At 36.9% G+C, this 21259-nt stretch overlaps 1 protein-coding gene across 1 annotated transcript in view; it reads right to left on the bottom strand.

Annotated features, from left to right (window-relative positions):
* Diaph3 (diaphanous related formin 3) overlaps positions 1-21259 on the bottom strand; it is a 242421-nt gene that overhangs the window by 29724 nt on the left and 191438 nt on the right. The window contains 2 exon segments of the mRNA XM_059274292.1: positions 16014-16115; positions 20156-20250. Of these exon segments, the coding sequence (XP_059130275.1) occupies positions 16014-16115; positions 20156-20250 (197 nt within the window).

Genomic DNA, 21259 nt, shown 5'->3' with positions numbered 1-21259 from the left:
CAAAAAAATTCGTTTGGAGACTTCTACAAAGAAATCAAAGACTTTTCAGAAACTATTCAGTGTTTAGTTCAAGTTACTCTTCAGGTCAATACATAGGTGGGAACATTTTGGGGGCATTCAGATTAGGTCCCCAGGGTACTTTTGATCAAGTAACTCTCTAGTCTTCCATAAGGAAGGATTCCCAAGCTTTGTGAAGATAACAGAGATGAGATCTGAGTTTGCAAGTCATTCAGTATGAGATAACAATGAAAATACAGGCCAAACATGGCAATCAGGCAATGGGCAGAAAGGATAAGATTATGAGAAACATATGCAGAGACTTGCATTTGAAGAAAAAGTGTGCCAAAAGCATTGTCTATATAAACCTATTACTGTAACCAGAAGTAAAACCATGGATAATTCCAAGGGAAGTAGTAAGAAATCCAGTAAGTACTAAGCTAAGGCCAGAGCAGACATAGTACCTCCTAGGTAAGAAAAACCAAAGCAGGAGCCCAAATCACACAGTGCGTGAGAACAGAACAGTATTTAGTTGAGCAACAAGGTGAAGGACTGTCAAAAGCTCAAACAGAGCTGAAAGCATAATCTAGCTGGTAAAGTGTTTGTCTTGCAAGCAAAATGACAGCAGTTTGATCCCAGATCCCACAGAAAAAGCCAGCTGTTATGACACACACTTAAAATCCAACCGCTGGGAAAGTGGAGACAGGTGGATCCCTGGGGCTGGCAAGTTGGCTAGCTCAGCCTACTGGGCAGTTCTAGACCAATGAAAGACCCTGTCTCTTTAAAATAAATAAATAGATAGATAGATAGATAGATAGATAGATAGATAGATAAATAAATAAATAAGGGGGGGTGGCCAAGTTGTCTTCTGCCAACCATATGAATACACACATGCACTCCCACATGATTAAACACACACACACACACACACACACACACACACACACACACACACACACACACACCCTTCAACTAATTTTCCTTTAATTAGCAAGCAAAATGAAGAATGATTTTTATAAAATCATTCTAGGCAAGAACTTAGACAAAGCATAAATAATGTGTCAATGAAACTCTTAATAAAACACTGCTAGAAGCTTAAATCCTTTCCTATATACTCCTATATACTTCTGTTCAATTGACCTTAATAGCTTGCATGCTTTATTTTGGTTATTGGGTCCACAGGGATGATTTCTAAAGGAATTTTGATCAAAGGATAGAAATACTGCATTTCCCTACAGCATAAAGGCCATATAATTTGCTGTAGAAAGAGAAACAAAGTGATATAAAAGAGCAATGAAAAACCCAAAATACCAGCATTCAATTGACTTCACTGAAAACCACTAACTACAGCAGCTTTTCAAGAAATTAAAATTTATATACTATGTCTTGACTATTTAATGTATAACTGTAAATAAAAGGCAAGCACAATTCTAACATTTAAAAAAATGTAAAAGATGAGTATTTGGAGAAATTTTTAGATATGCTTTGCCTTATAAGAATTGTGGGAAATAGATTGAGACAAATGATTTGGTGCTAATGGTGAAGCTAGGGGTAAATAAGCTATGATAGCATTTCACTAAAGGAAGAAAAAAAATCAATTCGACTATTCCATATTCCTCCTCCTCCAAAAAAAAAAAAAATAGCATCTAGACTTAGACACAAAACTGACACCCCCGGAAAAGGAAGAAAAACAACAGTAATAATGGATCATAGCTGAGCTGTAGGAAAGGAAACTTGACCTAATGTTAGAGGAAAGAAAACAAACACATCCATCCTTTCAAAAGAGCAAAGTCTGCTATGCAAGATAAGGATATTTAATGGAACATACAGTTAAATACAAAATAAAAATATAAGCAAAGCAAAGAACATGAGGCAAAAAATCTCAGACAAGTATCCTAAGTAATCCAATGAATACGGGGTCAAAGCAGCAGCAAGCTGTGTTCCAGGAGCCAGGAGGTAAATTAAACAGAAATATACCATTTATTACGGCATTGCAGAGAAGTGGGGAAGTGCTTAGCCCTAGAGAATTGTTTGCTTGTCATTGTAGGGACAGAAAATAGGAAAAGGTAGCAGGAACACTGGAGTACAGACTCAGATGCTGCAGTCTTTGCATTATGCTGTTTGAAGAACAAGGAAGTCGACTCCCATTTGGGCCCCTAGTCTCTGGGGGAAAACATATTGCTATTTGGGGTTTTACAAAGAAAAACAGAAACAAGACAGGTCATGAGCAAAGAAATACAACTATCTTTTAAATGCTTCCTTCCCATTGTATTATTTTATACTCTCTCTATATATCTACAACTTGCCAATATTGTAAGAGGCCTGAATAGAAATAACACAGTAGAAAGGAAAAATGAGACATTAAAATTGGAAAGCAGAGATCATTGGTATGGAGGTTCTTGTTTAAGACATTTATTTATACATGCTTAGGCTGTGTGTAGAAGGGGGTATGTATGAATTATGCATGTATATGATGTATGCACATGTTGTGTGTGGTATATATACATACACATATATATACACATATATTTATAGGTTTATGTACATGCAGGCCGGTGGGTTATTAGCTTCTATTACTTAGTCCCATAAGACAGGGTTTCTCAGTGAACCAGGAGTTTGTCACTCTTATTCTAGGTGGGCTGGTTATCAGGCCCCAATGTAAGGACATGAGTGCTGAGGATGAGAACTCAGGTCCTCCTGCTTGCTCAATAAGCACTCTTAACCATTAAGCCATCTCCAGGGCCTCCAAGATTTCCAATTCTTGTTACTTTAAGGGGCTATTGTACAAATAATATGAGTATATGAACTTACTTTGTGAATGATTCATCAGTAATGTCAGGTAACAATCAGTATGTACTTGCTAGTTCTGGATTAGCTTATTTGATGTAAGATTTATGCCAATAACCTGAGACTCCAAAATTACCCTTCCTCCCTGATATTATCCAAACCATCATCTATGAGGTATAACATGCCATAAATACTATAACATTAAAAAAAAAAAAGACGAATCAATGCTGGAGCACTAGATGCTCTTCCAGAGGATCCATATTTATTGACCAGCATGTATGTGTGGCTTACAACCCTCCATAACTCCAGTTCCAGAGAGCACTCTCTTCTGGCCACCTCAGGTACCAGGAACATATATGGTATACATATAAGCAGGTTGGCAAACACATAAATTAAAAAAAAAAATACTGTGAAAAAAATAGGTAATAGAAGATAAATTATCTGTGCAAGATACTTCCTCTAGTCTTAGTAAAACTGAGAAAGAACCAGGGAGCAGTGAGGCACAACACACAAGGAAGCCAGAAGAGAGAACGGAAGCAAGTGAATGTAACAACAGAATGAAATTCTGAGCAGAAGTCAAGAGCCAACAGCATGTAAGTTGGACGAGGAACTTGATGTTGTCTGAAACACTAAAAGAGCCCTAAGACAGTGATGGCAGAAACACATGTGCATAAGTCATGCTACAGCATCACAGGAAAGTAAGAGAGCTTCTAGAGATGTGACTTTAAGGGGCTAAGCCCTAAAATGGAGAAGAAAATATTCTAGATAAAATGCGAGAATACTGACAGCAGCTGGCAATACTGAGCTGTCTCTAGGATGCACGTGCTTTCGTAAACAGCCCTTTGAGACAGCTCCTACATTCATGTAGAGTTCTAAGAAATGCATATATCTTTATAGTCAAAATTCACTACGGATCTAACCAACACTTTCATAAATACAGTGAATGATAGTTGGATTTAGAATCCCAAACCAAACTATTTTAATTCAGATCCAGTGCTTGGAACATGTTAGGTTGCCTGTCAAGTCTTAGTGAGCCAAGACTCAATGTTTAGTTTTCAACATTTAAAAAAATAAAATAAAGTAAAACAATGAACTACCTAGGGGCTTTTTAAAAATTCATTTACTAGGTATTTATTGGAAACTAACTAGATACAAGGTACCATTCAAGACACCAGAAATCCACTAATAGATGTGTGAAACAATGATTCTTATTATCATGGACAACACTATGGAGGGACGATAGGAGCAGAATACAATAAATGAGAATGTGGTGCTATTTTATCTGTGTACTCCAATAAAGTTTGTCTGAGGATCAGAGGAAAAAGCCAACCACTATAGTAAACACAGAAGTCAGGCAATGGTAGCACATGCCTTCAATCCTATCACTTGGGAGGCAGGGATCCTTCTGGATCTCTGTGAGTTCAAGGCCACACTGGGAACAGAGCCAGGCATGGTGACACACGCCTTAAATTCCAACACTCGTTAACCATAAAAGTCTGGAGGTCTGTACAGACAGACAGGAAGTACAGAGCTGGGCAAGAAGAGGAAGTGATGTAGCTGGGCAGAGAGAGGAAATGAAATTGCAGAACAGAGAGGCATATAGGTGTTGGGTAGACAGGAAGGAAGTCTTTTTGCCTGAGGATCTCTAGTGGTGAGAATGTCTCTGGCTTCTTTCTTTCTGATCTCTTGGTTTTCACCCCAATATCTGGCTCTGGGTTTTTTATTAACAAGACCGTTTAGCACTTCATCTTACATGAGAATACAATGGGTACTGTGGAGATGCTCTGGCAGCTGGTAAGTTATTTCAAGTGTGATTGTATGGAAACCCCTCTGCCCTGTGAAGAAAGGAAAGGCAACTGGGTAATCTCGAGGAAACAGGCTCTGGGACTACAGAGAACAAGAAACGCGGATAACACACCTAGGGAAAACAAGGTCTAAGGAAGGTGAGCAAGAATGGGATGGAACTTTTGAAAATTAGCCAAGAATGCAACTGGTATGTCTGAGGAAGGACACAGAGGCCCTGTGGTTACAGCAGTGTTAGCAAAAGTGAGTGGGAGATGATGAACCAGGAAACACCAATGTGGAGACAGGTTACATGGAGGCTTGTAGGCAGAATTTAAGATCGCTGCAACAATATATTGTACTTTTTACCATTGGGCGGGGGGAGATTAATAGGCCACAGTTAAAATTTCAAACTTTCAGAAAAACTCACTAGTGTTAGCAACTCAATGAAATAGCATGTTATTTGGGTCATGCTGTGTTTTTATTAGTTCTAATAAATTAAAGAATTGCAGAGTTATTTAATACAGCTGACATTCTGCTAATTTCCAGGGAACATGGGCAACAAAAGCTCACAAGAGATTCCATTCAGAGCTCAATGACACTTTTCTTCCCACTCGACAGAGAACACAATTGGCAGTATGTAAGTGATTTTTCTCCTTAATGGCAAGATTTGATATTATTATTTTGATGTAGATTTGAACTAAATGAATTCAATCCTTTGATTAAATGAGATTTATCAAGCAAGAACATGCCTATACACTTTGGCAGCTTGACTATATCTGAGCTTATAAGAAATGTACATTTGCCGGGCAGTGGTGGCACACGCCTTTAATCCCAGCACTTGGGGGGCAGAGGCAGGCAGACCTTCGTGAGTTCAAGGCCAGCCTGGTCTACAGAGCGAGATCCAGGAAAGGCGCAAAGCTACACAGAGAAACCTTGTCTTGAAAAACCAAAAAAAAAAAAAAAAAAAAAAAAAGAAGGAAAAAAAAAGAAAAGAAAAGAAAGAAATGTACATTTACTATGAGGACAAACTAGAAATGACTACATTTCTGTTCAGGAGAGCAGGGTCTGCAGGCAAGTGTTATTTCTTATTTCTACCCAGACATATATATCCCCATGAATAGCCATTTCTTTCTAACAGTCGCGAACGACTTGCATATTTCTTTAGATGTCAGACAGCCCTCTCACCCCAACTCTTACTTAGTTTTTGAAACAAACAGCAATAGTGTCATATTATAAAATCACCTTGTACAATTCCCTCGATCAGGGACTTTAATTTTCCTCAGAGAGGTGGTAACCAAAGGCAAACACAAACAGACCTTTTCTGCTGATGAGCAGGTCCTCTGGGGGAAAGAAAGGGAAAACAGGAAGGTTTGCGTATTTTCTCTAGCCTTTCACTGCCTGAGTTATCTTCCCATTCATTTGCTCAGTGGTCTCATCTGGCCCCCAAACTATCTAAATGCCACCTCTATACAACCAGCACCAAACTAGTACCTCTAGTCCTGAACCCCCATTTTACATCCCAAAGGAAGAGATTACCTCTTCATCTGGATGATGACTATTTTCAAGAAAATGTTCCCTGTGCAAGGCTTCTCTCCATCTCTTCAGGTGCTGACCTTCATCCTACAGTCCGTATACTCTTCTATCTGTGGAATTAGTCTGGATTCCTCTTATTTCCCCAATTGGAAAAGTACAAATCCTAGCCTCCTTACACTCAAAATGATCTAAAACCTGACTACTTCTCAACAGTGTTACGGCCTTTAAAGTCAGTCAGCTCACTACTCATTCACACCTTAACAATAATATCATTAAAATTGCCACATTAACCTATGAGGAACTTCAATTACACACCTCACCACAATCCTCTCCCCCCACATAGCTGCCAGAGAAATTGGGAAAGCACCAATGTGATTTTGTTGTCAACTCTCCACCAACATTCTAAGAATAAACCCACACACCTTACCCTGAGGCTGAAAGGTCCTGTTGGCCTCTAGTGTCACCTAATACCACTCACTCTCCCTCACTCCCCACCATTGGCTTCTGGGAACTGAAGTTCTCTGATGAAGCCTGCCTGTGTTGCTGACCCAGCTGACTGACTGATAAGATCCTCGTGATTGTGGAGAGAATGTTGAGGTTTGCTAGCCAAATTATCTTAGGCCACCTTTGGCCCCTAAACAGCCATCTACTACTAACCTCTTCATCTGACTCAACATTGTTGCAATTGCTGGCTAAGACTTTTGAAATGTATTGTTAAAGTCAGCAAATAACTAGCTTCCTCCAAACCTAAACTTCAGATATTATTAACATCTGAAACTGTACATTTCTTACACTGTTCCAACCTGCCTTCCTGATGTCCCCGCAATATTTAGTAATTGCATTGGTTTATGGCTTTCATTTTTCTGTAACTTCTTCTACAGAGGAACCAGAATTTGCATTCCTGATCACTAATATTACATGGAATAACCTATATTACTCACATTTGCAACAAGAATTGTATTTTGTGTGAACACACTACATCATCAAACATGTTTACCCCTTAAAATCATGACAGCTGTTCATGGCTGTCTCCATCTAGAACATGCTTCCTCAAAATCATCCAGGTTACTGAATGCCAAGCTTCTGCCCAATCATTACACCTTTATCAAAGCTCCATAACCACTCAAGTGAAACACACTCATTTTTTGCCACCACTTCCTGTGAAGCATTTATTACTGTCCAATATTATGTCATTACACTTTTATTTATGTAATTGGGCCCACCAAAAACAAAGGAAAAGTATCAATTAAGAGATGTGTTTACTGAAAAATGTTAAGAATGCTGAGAACTGTGTCCATCAGATAAATGAATAAGGAACTAACCACTGCTGAATTCATATAAACAACTGCATGTATTCATATAAACAATATCAGATAGTAAGTATTATGGCTAAGAACAGGACCTCAAGGTCTAATGCTACCAATGAAATCAAAGCACTTTGATCAACCAAAGCTGAGACTACACTAATGGAAAAGCATCTGTCTGGAGCCATTTCTTCAGAATCACCTAATGAGAGCTCCAGTGTAGATCAGGGAACTCTGAAATACATCAGGTCTATCAGCCAAGAACTAAGCTCAATTATAAAAACAACCTATACATTTCTCTGGGTAGATTTAGTTAAACCAAAAACCATGCATTATTGTCACGCTACAAATTAAACCTATAAAGAAAAGATATTCGGCCTTTTATGAGTTGTCAACATGGAACTCCAAAGTGTCATGTATTAGAACAATTCACAAATGTGAGTAATTCAGAAGAAATCATTGAGATCTTCTGAAAAAGAAAGAAGGGAGAGGTGTTGAATTATCCTTCAATTGACAACAGAGTTTAACTATTCAAACCAAAAAAGAATTTCACTTTAATTAAAAGTTCAAATATCATTGTAAACGGTTTTGGCTTAGGCAGTTAAATGTGATAGAAGGCAGAAATCAAATCAAAAGAAAAATTACGATCATTAAACAGCTGATGGATTTTAGTTCAAAGAAAAATCAATGGTAACTCAGAGTTAGGTAAGTTAATAAGCCTTAAACCAGGAGGAAACTGTTACCCTGCTGAGCTTAGAGGGTCTTGGATCCTAAGAAGAGCTTGTCAAGAAGGGTACAAACTAAAGTACTAACTAAGAGAAATGAACAACAATGGCCAAGTGCTTACAATCTTAAGTGGAGCATAATTCTAAGATTTATATAGCTAAGAATTCCGTTAGGAAATAACAGCTCACCATTCCACGCACAGGAAAGATCTGTGGAGGAGATTGACAAGATAAGTGAGCTTGGGCACCTGACAGGTGCTGGAAAGTAGCAGCACTAGGTGGAAGGAGCTGGCAAGAAGCAGAAGACTAGCTTCCACCCACTTCAGAGAGTCACATTTTATGCACTTGGCAGACAAAACAGAAGATGAATTACTGAAGACAAAAGGAAGCAGAAATTATGAAAAGCCCAGTGTATTCGTAAAGAAATTGTCTCAGGGGCTAGAGCGATGGTTCAGCAGTTTAAGGGGACTGGCTACTCTTCAAGAGGATTCAGGTTTGATTCCCAGTATCTACATGTTGGCTCACAACTCTCGGTGACTCCAGTTCCAGGGATCTGACACCTTCTTCTGGCTTCCTTGAGCAGTGGGCATGCATATGCTACACAGAAACACATGCAGGCAAAACACTCACACACAAAAAATAAAAAATAAGGAAATTAGATTATGCCGATGCCTTTTGATAAGTTTTAAAATTTAACTATGTGACGTGTGCTTTATTTGGAACAGGACATTTTGAAGCATTTATATAAGAAAACTTTAAGAGTCACAGGAAAAGCCTGGAGGTATTCAGCCTGAGATAGGGGTGCTTCCATACAGGTAACCTCTTAGGATCCCCATTTTTCTCTGTCAGTCTTCTCTAAAGGTGTTTCAATGAATCATGATTTTCTCAACAAATCATAATTTCACAAACACTTTTAGAAATCAATTCTGCTGAATACCAAAAGAAGTGTTCTATCATGCATATTCATGCACTTAAGCAAAATGGCCTTCTGAATTAGTGAAAGGTCAAGAAAATGTCCACTGAGTCCAGTAGGTAACAGGAAGCAATAGTATATGTATCATCATCAACTGACTTAATTTTAACAAAATTGAAGTGATTATTTTAACAATACCTTTAAAAAAAGTCAGTGTCAAGAACACTTGTTGTTTGGGGCTGGCAAAATGACTCAGAAGGGAAGGAACTTGTAGCTCAAATCTAGTGGCCTGAGCTGAATCTGGGGAGTCCATGTAAAGTGGAAGGAGAAAAGCAACTGTAAAAGTCGTCCTTTGACCTGTGAGTCTCAGAATATTCATACCCCACACGCAGTGGTAGTCAAGTTTAAAAACAGTCCTGTCTGTTTTGCTGTTTGTGCTATAGTTCTGCCCTCCTTTCTGTTTAGCCCACCCCAGTTTTCTTCATGGATTCATGGAATCAATATCATATGTTCACTATGCACTAGAAGAAGAATCAAAGAAGTCGGTAACACAATGGTCTAACAAAGCGTTCAGACTCTTACTTGTAAACTGACACTTAGAATCCAGTGCAATAAGACACATTCAGAAATATGCACAGGGTACTATGGCAACAGAGAGGAAAGATGATGGATTTTATGTAAAAGAATAGAAATGTTAACAGACATTTTCCAGAGAGAATGTCTCAAAGGGTAAAGAAAGGAAATAAAGCACACTAACAGTGCAGAGTGTGTTGCCTTCAGAATGTGGCAGATTGTTTGGTGAAGATATCACAGAGCCAGAAAAGGAAGGCCGAAGAAATGTGGGTTTCTTCTTCGGGTGGGAAAACCCTAGACCCCACAGCAGGAGTGAAGCTCAACTTACTAACCCTCTCTGGATTTTAGATCTCCATCTAAGGATATGAGAAAATAAATTTGTGCTTTTGGAAGCTACTTAGGTATTGGTAATAACTTAGAAAGCCAATGGGAAGCTAACTGTGTCTAATTTCATATGGAAATGGAGCTAGGAACAAATGAATATGAACAAACTACTACTCAAGGCCAGACAGCCCGTGAGAAGTAGCTAAGACTTATCTGGACCACAGTGCTACAGTAATATGCTGTCTTTCAATGAATACACAAAGATGTGTGTGGGTTCACTTTTTACTGGAATACTAGATGATGTCAATGCGAATGATTAAAAAAAACGTCATAATATAGGTTATGAAAGTCTAAATAAGAGCTTAAAAACAGTGTAGCATGAAAATAATCTTCATTTTGAAGTAAAAGGAGTTTCTGAACAAAGCACTTTTTAAAGTGTTCATCTGAACATTCATGCATTAGTAATACAAAGCAATAGGAACCCAACTGTTAGGATGACAATTAGTGTAAAATGAGGTGTATGCATGGGGGTGGGGGGGCATTCAGTGGACATTCACATTGTCTTCAACGTTCCTACATTATTTATTTTCCAACAAAAATATTATGGTTTATTTTAAAATAACAATTTAATGCACTGAGCTGTACAGGAACTTTATACAACATTTTACAGCAGAAATAATAATAAAAAGAGGCCTCTACCTCACAGGGTTTAAAAGCCCTGCCCTACAGTGACACCAAATGGTAGCAGATCAAAATACAATATACAAATAGGACATCTGTGTGATTCAATCTCCTATAAATGTTTGATTCCTTTGAAGAGCAGGCAGATTAGCAGAATTAAATAATATGGAGACAAATACTCAAAAACCCAGAGTTTTTCATCAAAGAAAGTCTAGTACACCAAGCTTCAAATGCAAATTTTTAGGTCTCTTTCCAAACTTCAGCTAATCTTCTGATCCTGGTGAATATTTACATAAATCATTTTCACACAGTTAAAACCATGCCACTGTGAACACAGTGATTTTACCTAATGGCTTATTGATCAAAGAAACCCTGCAAATATATGAAACACTCATACAACTAAGTCAAGTTACACTCCATGAAATCGACCTTTAATAAGAGGCTCTAGTTCAGGCTGATGGAAGAAGGAAGAAATCTAAAGCAATGGACACCTGATCCCATTAGCAAAGTTTCTAGGGAATATATTTTCATTTCTTACACTGTAAATAGGAAAGAAGCTGATAAGAAAGGACACTACTGCATCCCCAGGGGGAGGGGGGAAAAGTTTCTTAATGAGACATGTTTAAAATTGTACATAGAAAAGAACTTTTGAAATTAAGTATAAATTAATCAATATTCAATGTCCTATTCTAGAACTGAAAAATAGAGAACAGAATGGGAATTGATCTTATTCATTAAAGACCAATTCAAACAGTCTCAAGCCACAACGCAGAGCTTTATGAAATATTATTGGCCAGAACCTTTATTTCTTAGCATTCAATGATACCTTGATACCTTGTTCAGGTTATTAGAAGTGATACTGTTCACATAGTAAAATCTGCTAGAAACCATAAAAAAAATACTCTAAATATCAATAAGTTCTGGGATATGAAAATAACAATAAATAACACTATATTTTAACTCCATGTTTTTAAATAGCTATAAATCCCAGGTATTACCTCCACATAAAATTGATAGGCATAGCAGGTGATAGATAGGCCCATAATTTATCAGTATAATGGTACTTTACAAATACATACAATTACTATGAATTGATTACAAATAAAACTTAAAGAATTTTAATTAATGCTTAGAAAGTTAAGAACTGGATATAGGGCCTGGAGAGATGGCTTTGTGGTTAAAAGCACTGAATGCTCTCCAAGAGAACCTGGGTTCAGTTCCCAGCACCCACATGGCAGTTCACAGCTGTCTGTAATTCCAGTTCCAGGGGATCTACCACCCTCACACAGACATACATGCAGGCAAAACACCAATGAACATAAAAATTAAAATAGAAAATCTTAAGAAAGACAAACAGGAAGGAAGGAAGGAAGGAAGGAAGGAAGGAAGGAAGGAAGGAAGGAAGGAAGGAAGGAAGGACGACTGAACTGGGCATGCAGTTCAATGCTATTCTTGTTCATGCTTAGGAAATCAGAGGTTCTGAGTCTAAGATGGAGCATTATGCACTCACTCTCTAAGAAGCTTCTCTATTACCTATGAGCATATGTCACTACATACCACACCATGAATGGCCAAGTGCAGAACATCTTGGAAGCTGTCTTGTTCATGCCCATTCACAGCAGAGGATGGAGAATTAGTTCAAAAAGGGGCCTAGTATGTGTATTACTATAAACATCAGCTGAAGAGCTAAATCCTTAGTACTGTAATGTATCCATGTCTACTATATGTTCAGTTAAAGTTCATAGTTGGAAAGACAGGTGTTATTGGCACTAAAAATTTTTTCTCCCATTTTCAAGAGAGTATTAAATGTAGAGATAAAAATCTGTATTATCAGAAAGATGGAGAATACTTACAAACCAAATAGGGTTAAATCTTCAGGGATATAAAATGTGATGGGAATCAGCAAAATAGTTAATATATGAACAGATATTACAGTTGATCTCAACCAAAAACTTGAGAGGAGATTGCATACAGTATTTCTAATGGTCAATTTGTGTACCAGACTCTAGAATGTTCTAACATGATATAAGAAAATCCATATATATATTTGGTCCATATTAATTTGTCTGTTAATGACATTGGTACCTAACAGTTTGACTACACTAATTTTGTACATGCATTTCAAAGATTAAATGATACCAATGGAAAACAACTTCCATGAAGAGCTGAATCTTGTTTTTGCATAATTCTTGTAGAACATTGAAGTTCATTGTGTAACGCTAACACCTTCAGTGAACTTGTTTATCATCTGATGTTTAGATATATACTTAAGAATGCTATTTATCAAAAGTTTATAATTGGTATGAATCAGAATAGTGAATTTACATACCTATAAATCTTACAAGTAAGCAACATAACAAGACTTTAAAATAACTTTTGTCAAAATGAACAGGTTAGCAGGGAGTCCTGTGAGGCGGTAGGAAATAGCACAATTGGAGGGCACAGGGGTCTACACAGCACACTGCAAGCGAACTAAGACTAGTAGAGAGACCCTAGCAAAGGAGGAGAAGGCAGCAAGCAGAAGAGGGAGAGGGCAGAGGGGAGCACTGTAGGAATCCTAAATTGCAGTGTCGGTCTGTAGAGCCCAAGAGAAGAAACATGACAAGGACAGTTACATATGGCACAAACCAGATGAAAAAGCAAGAACTGACTCGTTCAAGGCAGGCAGAAGACGAGCTAAGATAAGTGCGCTCCTTGACTAATTCCTTAGTTCTTACCTGAGATGATCACTCAAGAAAACAAACAGTACTTTAGGGAACATTAAAAGGTAAATACGAGTACTTTAGGGAACATTAAAAGGTAAATACGTTTTCAAGGTCAGATAAAAAGTCAGAACTCAGCGGCGGTGGTGGCTCACGCCTTTAATCCCAGCACTCAGGAGGCAGAGGCAGGTGGATCTCTGTGAGTTCGAGGCCAGCCTGGTCTCCAAAGCGACTTCCAGGAAAGGCGCAAAGCTACACAGAGAAACTCTGTATCGAAAAACCAAAAAAAAACTTCAAGAATCTTTTTAAAATTTTTTGCACAAAAATTAAAATCAGTGTTATAGGAATCTTATAAACAAAATTATAATCAGTTTCCTAAAGTCATGAAACTATCGTTCATATAAAGTTGATGAGCTGCATGCTCATTGCTCCTTAGTAAGCCATCAAAGACTGAGCTTTAAATTCAAACAGAAGAGAAAATACCCATCACTCTCTGATGTCTCATATGCTTTGTCAAATGTAACTTTCCTAATATACAGTAGTTCGGGGCTTTAGGATGGCTTTCCATTTATTGGGTGGAAAAGGACAGTTACAACAAGGGAGACAAGGTGAAGTGGGACCTTGGGGGAAGGAACTAAACTGGAAAGAGTTAAAGATAAAAGATAAAAACAATTTATTTTTCATCAAAATCTATACCTAACTAAACTACCTAGAAGCGGAATAGTGTAGTCAAGAAGAGTGAAAACGAGCACACAGTGGCAGCACTGTCCCCAGCATCCATGGGAAATGCTTCCAGCAGCACATACTTCCCAAGGCATCAGCCATTTGCAAAGACGTATGACCAAGCTTGGAATGTGCAGCACTTTCATACACTTGCTATCAACTTGATAGGATCTACAACCACCTGTGATTCAACTCTTTGGACTTGCCTAAAAAGGCCTTTTCTAGACTCCTTTAACAGATATGGTAAGACCCATAACAAAGATGAGCAGGATCATTCTATGAGACAAGGTCCTGGGCTGAATTAAAGGAAGAAACGAACATGCCTCTCCTACCACCCTCTCCTCCTCTCATCCCCCTACCCCAGCTTCCTGATTGAGGATAGCATAGAATAGAATATGAGCTGATCCGTGCTTTCTACCACCATGACTTCCCCACCATGGTGGATTGCATCCTCAACCTATGATCCAAAAGGAAAACTTCCTAGTCACACCAATAAGAAAAAATGTGAAAGTGGAAAATCCAATGTAAAGTATACAGCAACTATTCTAAATGGTTATTTTCAATGCATAGAAGTTCATTGAGATGTGTAGACTTTGGCTCTGGGTTACTTTTGATGTGTGTGTGTGTGTTTATTTGTAAAATTTTTATAATGAAGTTTATTAAAAATTAAAAATAATTAAAGTGTATAAGTTACAAAATAAAAAAAAATCACAAGACAGTAATAATGAAGAAAATCTGCCTCATTCCCTAAGTTTAAAGGAAAGAGCCTACAAAACATTAAATATGGAGTGCAGATAGGCATTAAAACAATTAGCCAACTTCAATTGTCAAGAAAGTATCAAATATAACCCCATTAAGTCCCAGAGGCTATTAATATAACCTAAGATATAAGCAAAAACCAACATTGCTTTTTAAAAATCCCGACTTTAAGACGCCATTAGGAAGCATTTTTTGCATTCCAAAAGAATCTGGTATGATGCAGCAATTGTGAAAATCCATCTTTTTTCATTCCGTAGGCCATTAGCACAGTAGGAATTGGACATGGCTAGCCTCACACACAAATGTTAAACTGACTCGATTCAAAAGAGGGATTCGTTCTCTTAAAGGTTCTAGAGTTTAAATTTTTTTCCCAGTTTTCTTTGGTTGAAAATTATATCAAATCATTCTATTATAATGCTATTGGATACATAAATTGCAATGAAAGTTGTAAAAGGTATGGCCGTGAGGAAAACTGTTTAAGGAAACACTAAGTATCAGTGAAAAAGAATGTTATTTAGGATGACAATTACAGCCACCAGATGAAGGATCCCTTAGTGCGAGAAGTGAGCAGAGAGAGAGTTTGATATTAAAACTAATTCTGAACTTTGAGCTCCAATGCAGCTACTGTGCAGATCACCAAGTGTTTTTACCTCTAGGCCCCAGCTCACGAAAACCGAAAAAGAGAACAAGATCATTATTGAGACAACTTGATGAGATTGTTTACAAATGAATTCATTTTGTTTCTCATTGCCAAGAATAAGACAATATTTCTAATTTCAGAGTCAAAACCCATGAGATGAACTCAAGTAGATGATTAAAATGAGAAATGGACTCTTGCAGCTTGTTAGAATGCATAGATTCACAATAAATCACAAATATATCATATTCATCAGAAGTGTGCTTGTTTTACATTTTGATATGATATACACCATTTACAAACACACTTTTCAAAAGGCCTTTAGAGTTCATCTAATTCCCAACTTTACTTTAAATGCAGTATTTTAAATCAAGACAATTTGTCACAAATATACTTCCAGGTTAAAAACAAAACAAAACAAAACAAAACAAAACAAAACAAAACCAAACCAAGATGACCATTAAATACTCATAAGAACCGTGTTGTCAAAAACTTTCTATTTTCTCTCTCTTGTTTGGCACAGTAAAACTCCCACCAAACAGACTTAGGAAAAAGACACACAGTACTCACCATAACAGCAAACTGCTCAGGTACGCACAAGTTGTTATAGTCATTTCTGAACTGGGACAATGAATTCAATTGCTCTTCATCAGGAAGATGCTTTAGTAAGTTCTAAAAATTAAAACGAAGGAAAAGTACCTTCACTACATGTAGCTCTCCAAGTTTGGGAAAATTAATCAGTAAACTGTGGAAAGGAAAGCAGTCAAGAAATTAATCTTATTTATTTCTAGATAACCTCCCTTGTCCTAAGCCTTAAGCAACAGGCCGCTCAGCTTGAGAAACAGTCAATTTTACTTTCCTCTAACCCAGAGTTATTATATATTCAAATCAAGAACTACTGAATATTTATTTGATTAGCTTATAATTGAGAAAGGAGAACTCAACCTATACCAAAGGAACAGCTTTCTCACCTGGATAAATATGATCCATTACATTTCAGCTTTAGGGAATTGAATGTCAGAAATCTCAGGCAAAGCCAAACATATTTCAGCACTTTACTCAAGGGGATCAAAGAAATCATAAGTTGCTACCGAAGGCAAAGGAAAGAATAGGAAAGGAATGAAGGGAATTTTAATGCAGTGCTTACAAGAACGAACTTAGAAGGACCATGTTTTAATAAGAAAAACTGAAGATGCCTTTAAAAGTAAGTTTGCTGATGGGGAGGAAATATTTAGAGGCAGTGGAGACTTAGGATGCAGAACCTTGCAGATGGAGTGCACATGCATATATTGACCATGTATCTGCCTGCATCTACCATGGTCTAGATCCACGGGTTCTTTCAGCTCTTCGGGCCTTTTAGCCTTGTATAGCATTTCCAACTCACACACTTAACACAACCATTTAAAGAAAGAGCTGTCCTCTCCTGACAGAATTCAAACACATAAGCAACCCCATGAATAAAATGTACACAAAGCCTTTGTTCCCAAAGACAGTGCTATAGTGAGTACACTAACATGAAAATTAAGGGGAGAAGAAAGGGGGAAGGTGGTCACAGTTCCAAATTATGTCTGTAGACTGAAGAAAAATAACAACTGACTCTGTAGCATGCTGTGTATGTCTCTTGACTGAAACAAAACTCGCCCAAAGTATTACTGGTTTAAAACAACATTAGAGGGTGCCATACATCAAAAGTAGTTACATCAAAGAGCATGCCATTGGCTCATCTCTGGAGAAAACCTTGGTTGACTGGTGGCTAAAAACAAACAACAATAAAAAAAAAAAGTGGCAATATAAGAACACCCTCAGAAAAAGGTAGTCATTTTTAATCCTAGTAAGGTGAATGCAAGCATTAAAAGTACACGATTTTTTCCACATGAATACAAATTTCTCTTATTGGAAATGCCTGAGTAAAAACCTGGTTATTTATCTTTGTTCTTCAGTTCAAATTACAGCTACACTGTCAAATTCCTTATTAAATGGAGCCACTCGGATTCTTAGCATTTTCTAGGATGCTCATCATATCTCAGTAAATATTTTATTTATTATATGTATGGTTATATTTTATTCTTTCATCAGAATATTACATATTTTCACCTTAGTATGTGGGTGTTTGATTGAGAAAAACTCATGATTGGCAAGAGTGCAGGCTCAACCTTCTTCTGCTTATAGTTCCTTACTAAATTCCCCATGAACATTGTAGAGACACAGCAGTTTCTCATCAGCAGTTACAGTATATTTCTAGAAAGAACACCACTATGTTATTTAATTATCCTCTCTTTCTCTATGCCCATGTCTTGAGTCTCCATTTAAGTACCTTTGGCCTCAAATACATAAAAGATTATGTTCTCCCAATCCAATTTCTAGTTCTGATCAATCTCAACAAAGCTACACCTATCTTGCATTATAATTACACATGCAAATGTCATTACTGCTGATAAAATATAAACACCAAGGTGAAGTCTCTGACAGATGCTCATACAAAGCCTTATGCACAGTGTGTACAATAGTGTTAGCAATGCTAATGTGTGTTGATTTTGAATACATGAAGAATGGTGTGCAAAAGTGGCATGAAAATAGACACATTTCTGACACAATGCAAATGAATAGCATGTCAAAATGAAAGGACAGTGAATGTGCTAAGAAAAATAGTGATTATTAAAAAGTAATGTCTTGCTTCTACATTCAAGCTAAAATGAATGAATTTTTTAAGTTAAAAGCACGACGTCAAATAATATGAAATTCCTATTTTATAATGAATATATAAAAGCCTTACATATATCAAGTTTTTTTTTGGGGGGGGGTTTCAAATCACGCACTGGCTTTACATTTATTAAGTATGTTATAAAGAACAATATCACCTAAATCCAAGATGTGCTTGTCTCCTCACCCAACATCTATGAATATCTGCTTACGTGGCAAAGGAATCAAAAATACAGTTGGGATTCCAGTTACCATCACATGGCCTTAGCTTAGAGTGAACAGCCCAGAGTATCTCCATGTCTAGTGTAATATGAGGGGGCGGGGAGGGAGGCAGTACAACAGCGACAGAAAGTGTGATCATGCCAAGGAGGAGAGGGCACAGCAGCGGCTACTGAAAAGACAACAACCAGATTCTTCCCTCTACCCTACAGAAGGCAATCCGGACCTGCTGAAACCGGACTAGCATTCAGTCAGCACAATGGCAACTACTAGTTTACAGCAATGCAAGAGGATGAATCTCTTATTGTAATCTGGTGAATGGAAACAGCCAAAAGAAACTAGTACATTAAGAAATTGTACAAAGTTGAACCTGTCTGGACATTAATTACAAAATGCAAGCGACCTTTTTTCTTTCTCTAGACCACAAAATGCACATAATTATCAAAAGCATCCATGTAATCAAGTTAAAAGCTACTCTGTAAATATTTAACAAACTCATTACAAGAAATACAAATATGCATTATGTAGAAAAATTTTCTTTAAGGAACTAAGCATCTGCTCTCAGCAAGAAACCACATACACAATCAACAACAAAGAAGAAAATCCAGTTTTTTTGTTGTTGTTGTTTTGTTTTAAAAAAAAAAAAAAAGGCTACAGGGGGAAAATACTGCTTTAAAAAAAGTGGTTGAATTGGGTAGTAGAGTCCAGGCAATTTGGTGCCCAAATGAACTCAAATAAGAACCCATTCTAGCACACGACAAACAGGAGACAGGAGAGGTAAAAGCAGGAACTCCAAAGGTATCAGTTACTGATGAGTAAAAACGTCTAATAAAATTTAACCATTGTTCACAACAATAAACAATTCCTGGTGCACCACCTTTCTATTCCCCTATGGAGTCCTGCAAGGCCTAAGGCTCTGCATTCCACTTCCTCAGCCCCCAGGGTGCAGAGATCACAAGCAAGGAAAACCACAATTGTCTTATGGTTTCCTTACTTTGCCAATAGTAATTATATATTATTATGAATAATTATATTATATATCATAAACGGTAACTATATACTTTATATTTAAGTATGTATTATAATTATTATTTTAGGACTTGCAAGGGTATTCTTGTCAGAATATAAAATGGTAAATGGAAGAATCTCTCATCACATAACATGTTTTGATTGTCCAACTTCACATTCAGTCTTAACCGAATGTTTACATATTAGACCCCTTATGTGCAGTTTAATAATTTTGGTTCAACATTGTTACTCACTACAAAATGCTATGGTCAAGATACGTTTTTCAGAATCTTCTAGCCTTTGGAATGAATGTGAGAACCTTACAAGCCAAGCCTAGGTACTGTGGAAGCACAAAATGCCAGGAAGAAGTGCATGAAAAGCTAACATAAAACAAGGCTCCTTTACTCACTTTTACTAAATGGTTCAACTCCATAAGCCAAAAGAAAACACATTCAACAAGGCTATAGAAACAAATTTAAATTAACATGCCACTAGTCTAAACTGTAACAAAAACAAAAGCATGTATGTAAAGTTCAACAATTTGTCTTCAGAAAGTCATTGAAAATAATTGAAATGTAATCATTTTGATAGCATTACATTTAGCTGCAGTTAAGAGAAGAAGCAGAATTTTATCTCCTGGCAATGCAGAAGTTATGCTCAAACTAATTATGCAGCAATGATTTTCCAGTTGAATGATTTGGGTAAAGAATTTTTCTTCACTTACAGATTACTATTTAATGAGAAGCTTACAATGAAATATTGGAATTTAAGCAACGTCTGTTTACCTGAATCATAGACTCTGACAACTGTGTTTCATCCACTTCCAATATCATCGTCTTGATTTCCTCATAAGGCACCCGGAAGGAGCTCAGGAAGATTGCTGAGAGAGGAATGAAAGGGTCATAATATAAAAAGTAACAAAGAGATCCTAGATGTAGTTCTATCTACATAAAATCAGAGTACATACACATTTACTAGAACTACTAGGGAGCAGAGTTCATTAGTGCATTATATGTTCTCCTCCAGGTTCGAGCTGGTACATGAGAATCCATCTTGGTTTACTGTGTAGGTGTCACAGCTGACTTTGAAATCCTTAATTATTTATCAACCATCAGACTTTCAAGTGATTTCAAACAACTTAAATATGTTTGATATGCTATAAAAACCATCATATTGTAATGAAAATGATAAAATCCCAGTATATGCATTTAATATTTGACCATGCACGTTATTGCCTTATATAATATTTTCCAGCACTAATTAGTTCAAAGACAACCATTAACAAAACAGTTAAGCAATGCATTCCCATTTTACAAGTACTAGCAACACAGTACAATTCAAACATACTGTAGAAAATATGCTAGAGAAATAGAATTGCATTTAACTAAGTCTTAAATTTTAGAAACTATTTTAGAAAATAAAGTTTCACAATGAATTAACTATATGAATAAGGGATGATAATATATTGCTGAGAATTCCCAATGTTACTTAGGTTTTTCTTTATATTTATTAATATACATATATATAGTTGTATAATCTAATAAATTTTCAAGAAGAGATTTTAATATATATGCTATTATTTGCTATGCTTTAGATAGATATAATGCTTTTGCCAGTGCACCCCCCATTACTCCACTGCCATCGTGTCACGTTAAAAACTGAAGTCAGTTCTCAGAAGGTCATGGTGGCTCATGTCTTTACACTTAGCACTGAAGAGGCAGTGAAAGGATGTGGCAGGTTTGAGGCCAGCTTGAGCTAATTGGTTAAATGTCTCAAAAATCAGTCTTTTCTTGAACCCTCTCATGATTTGAACCCAGTAAAACTTGTTAAGTTTTTGCTTACTAGACTTGCCGTTGGCCTGAAAACAATTGCATATAAACATACTAGGA

This window comes from Peromyscus eremicus, chromosome 9 (genome assembly GCF_949786415.1).
Source record: "Peromyscus eremicus chromosome 9, PerEre_H2_v1, whole genome shotgun sequence".
NCBI classification, from domain to species: Eukaryota; Metazoa; Chordata; class Mammalia; order Rodentia; family Cricetidae; genus Peromyscus; species Peromyscus eremicus.
The sequence above is the reverse complement of the archived record's forward strand: the minus strand, read 5'-3'. Positions and strand labels throughout refer to the sequence as shown.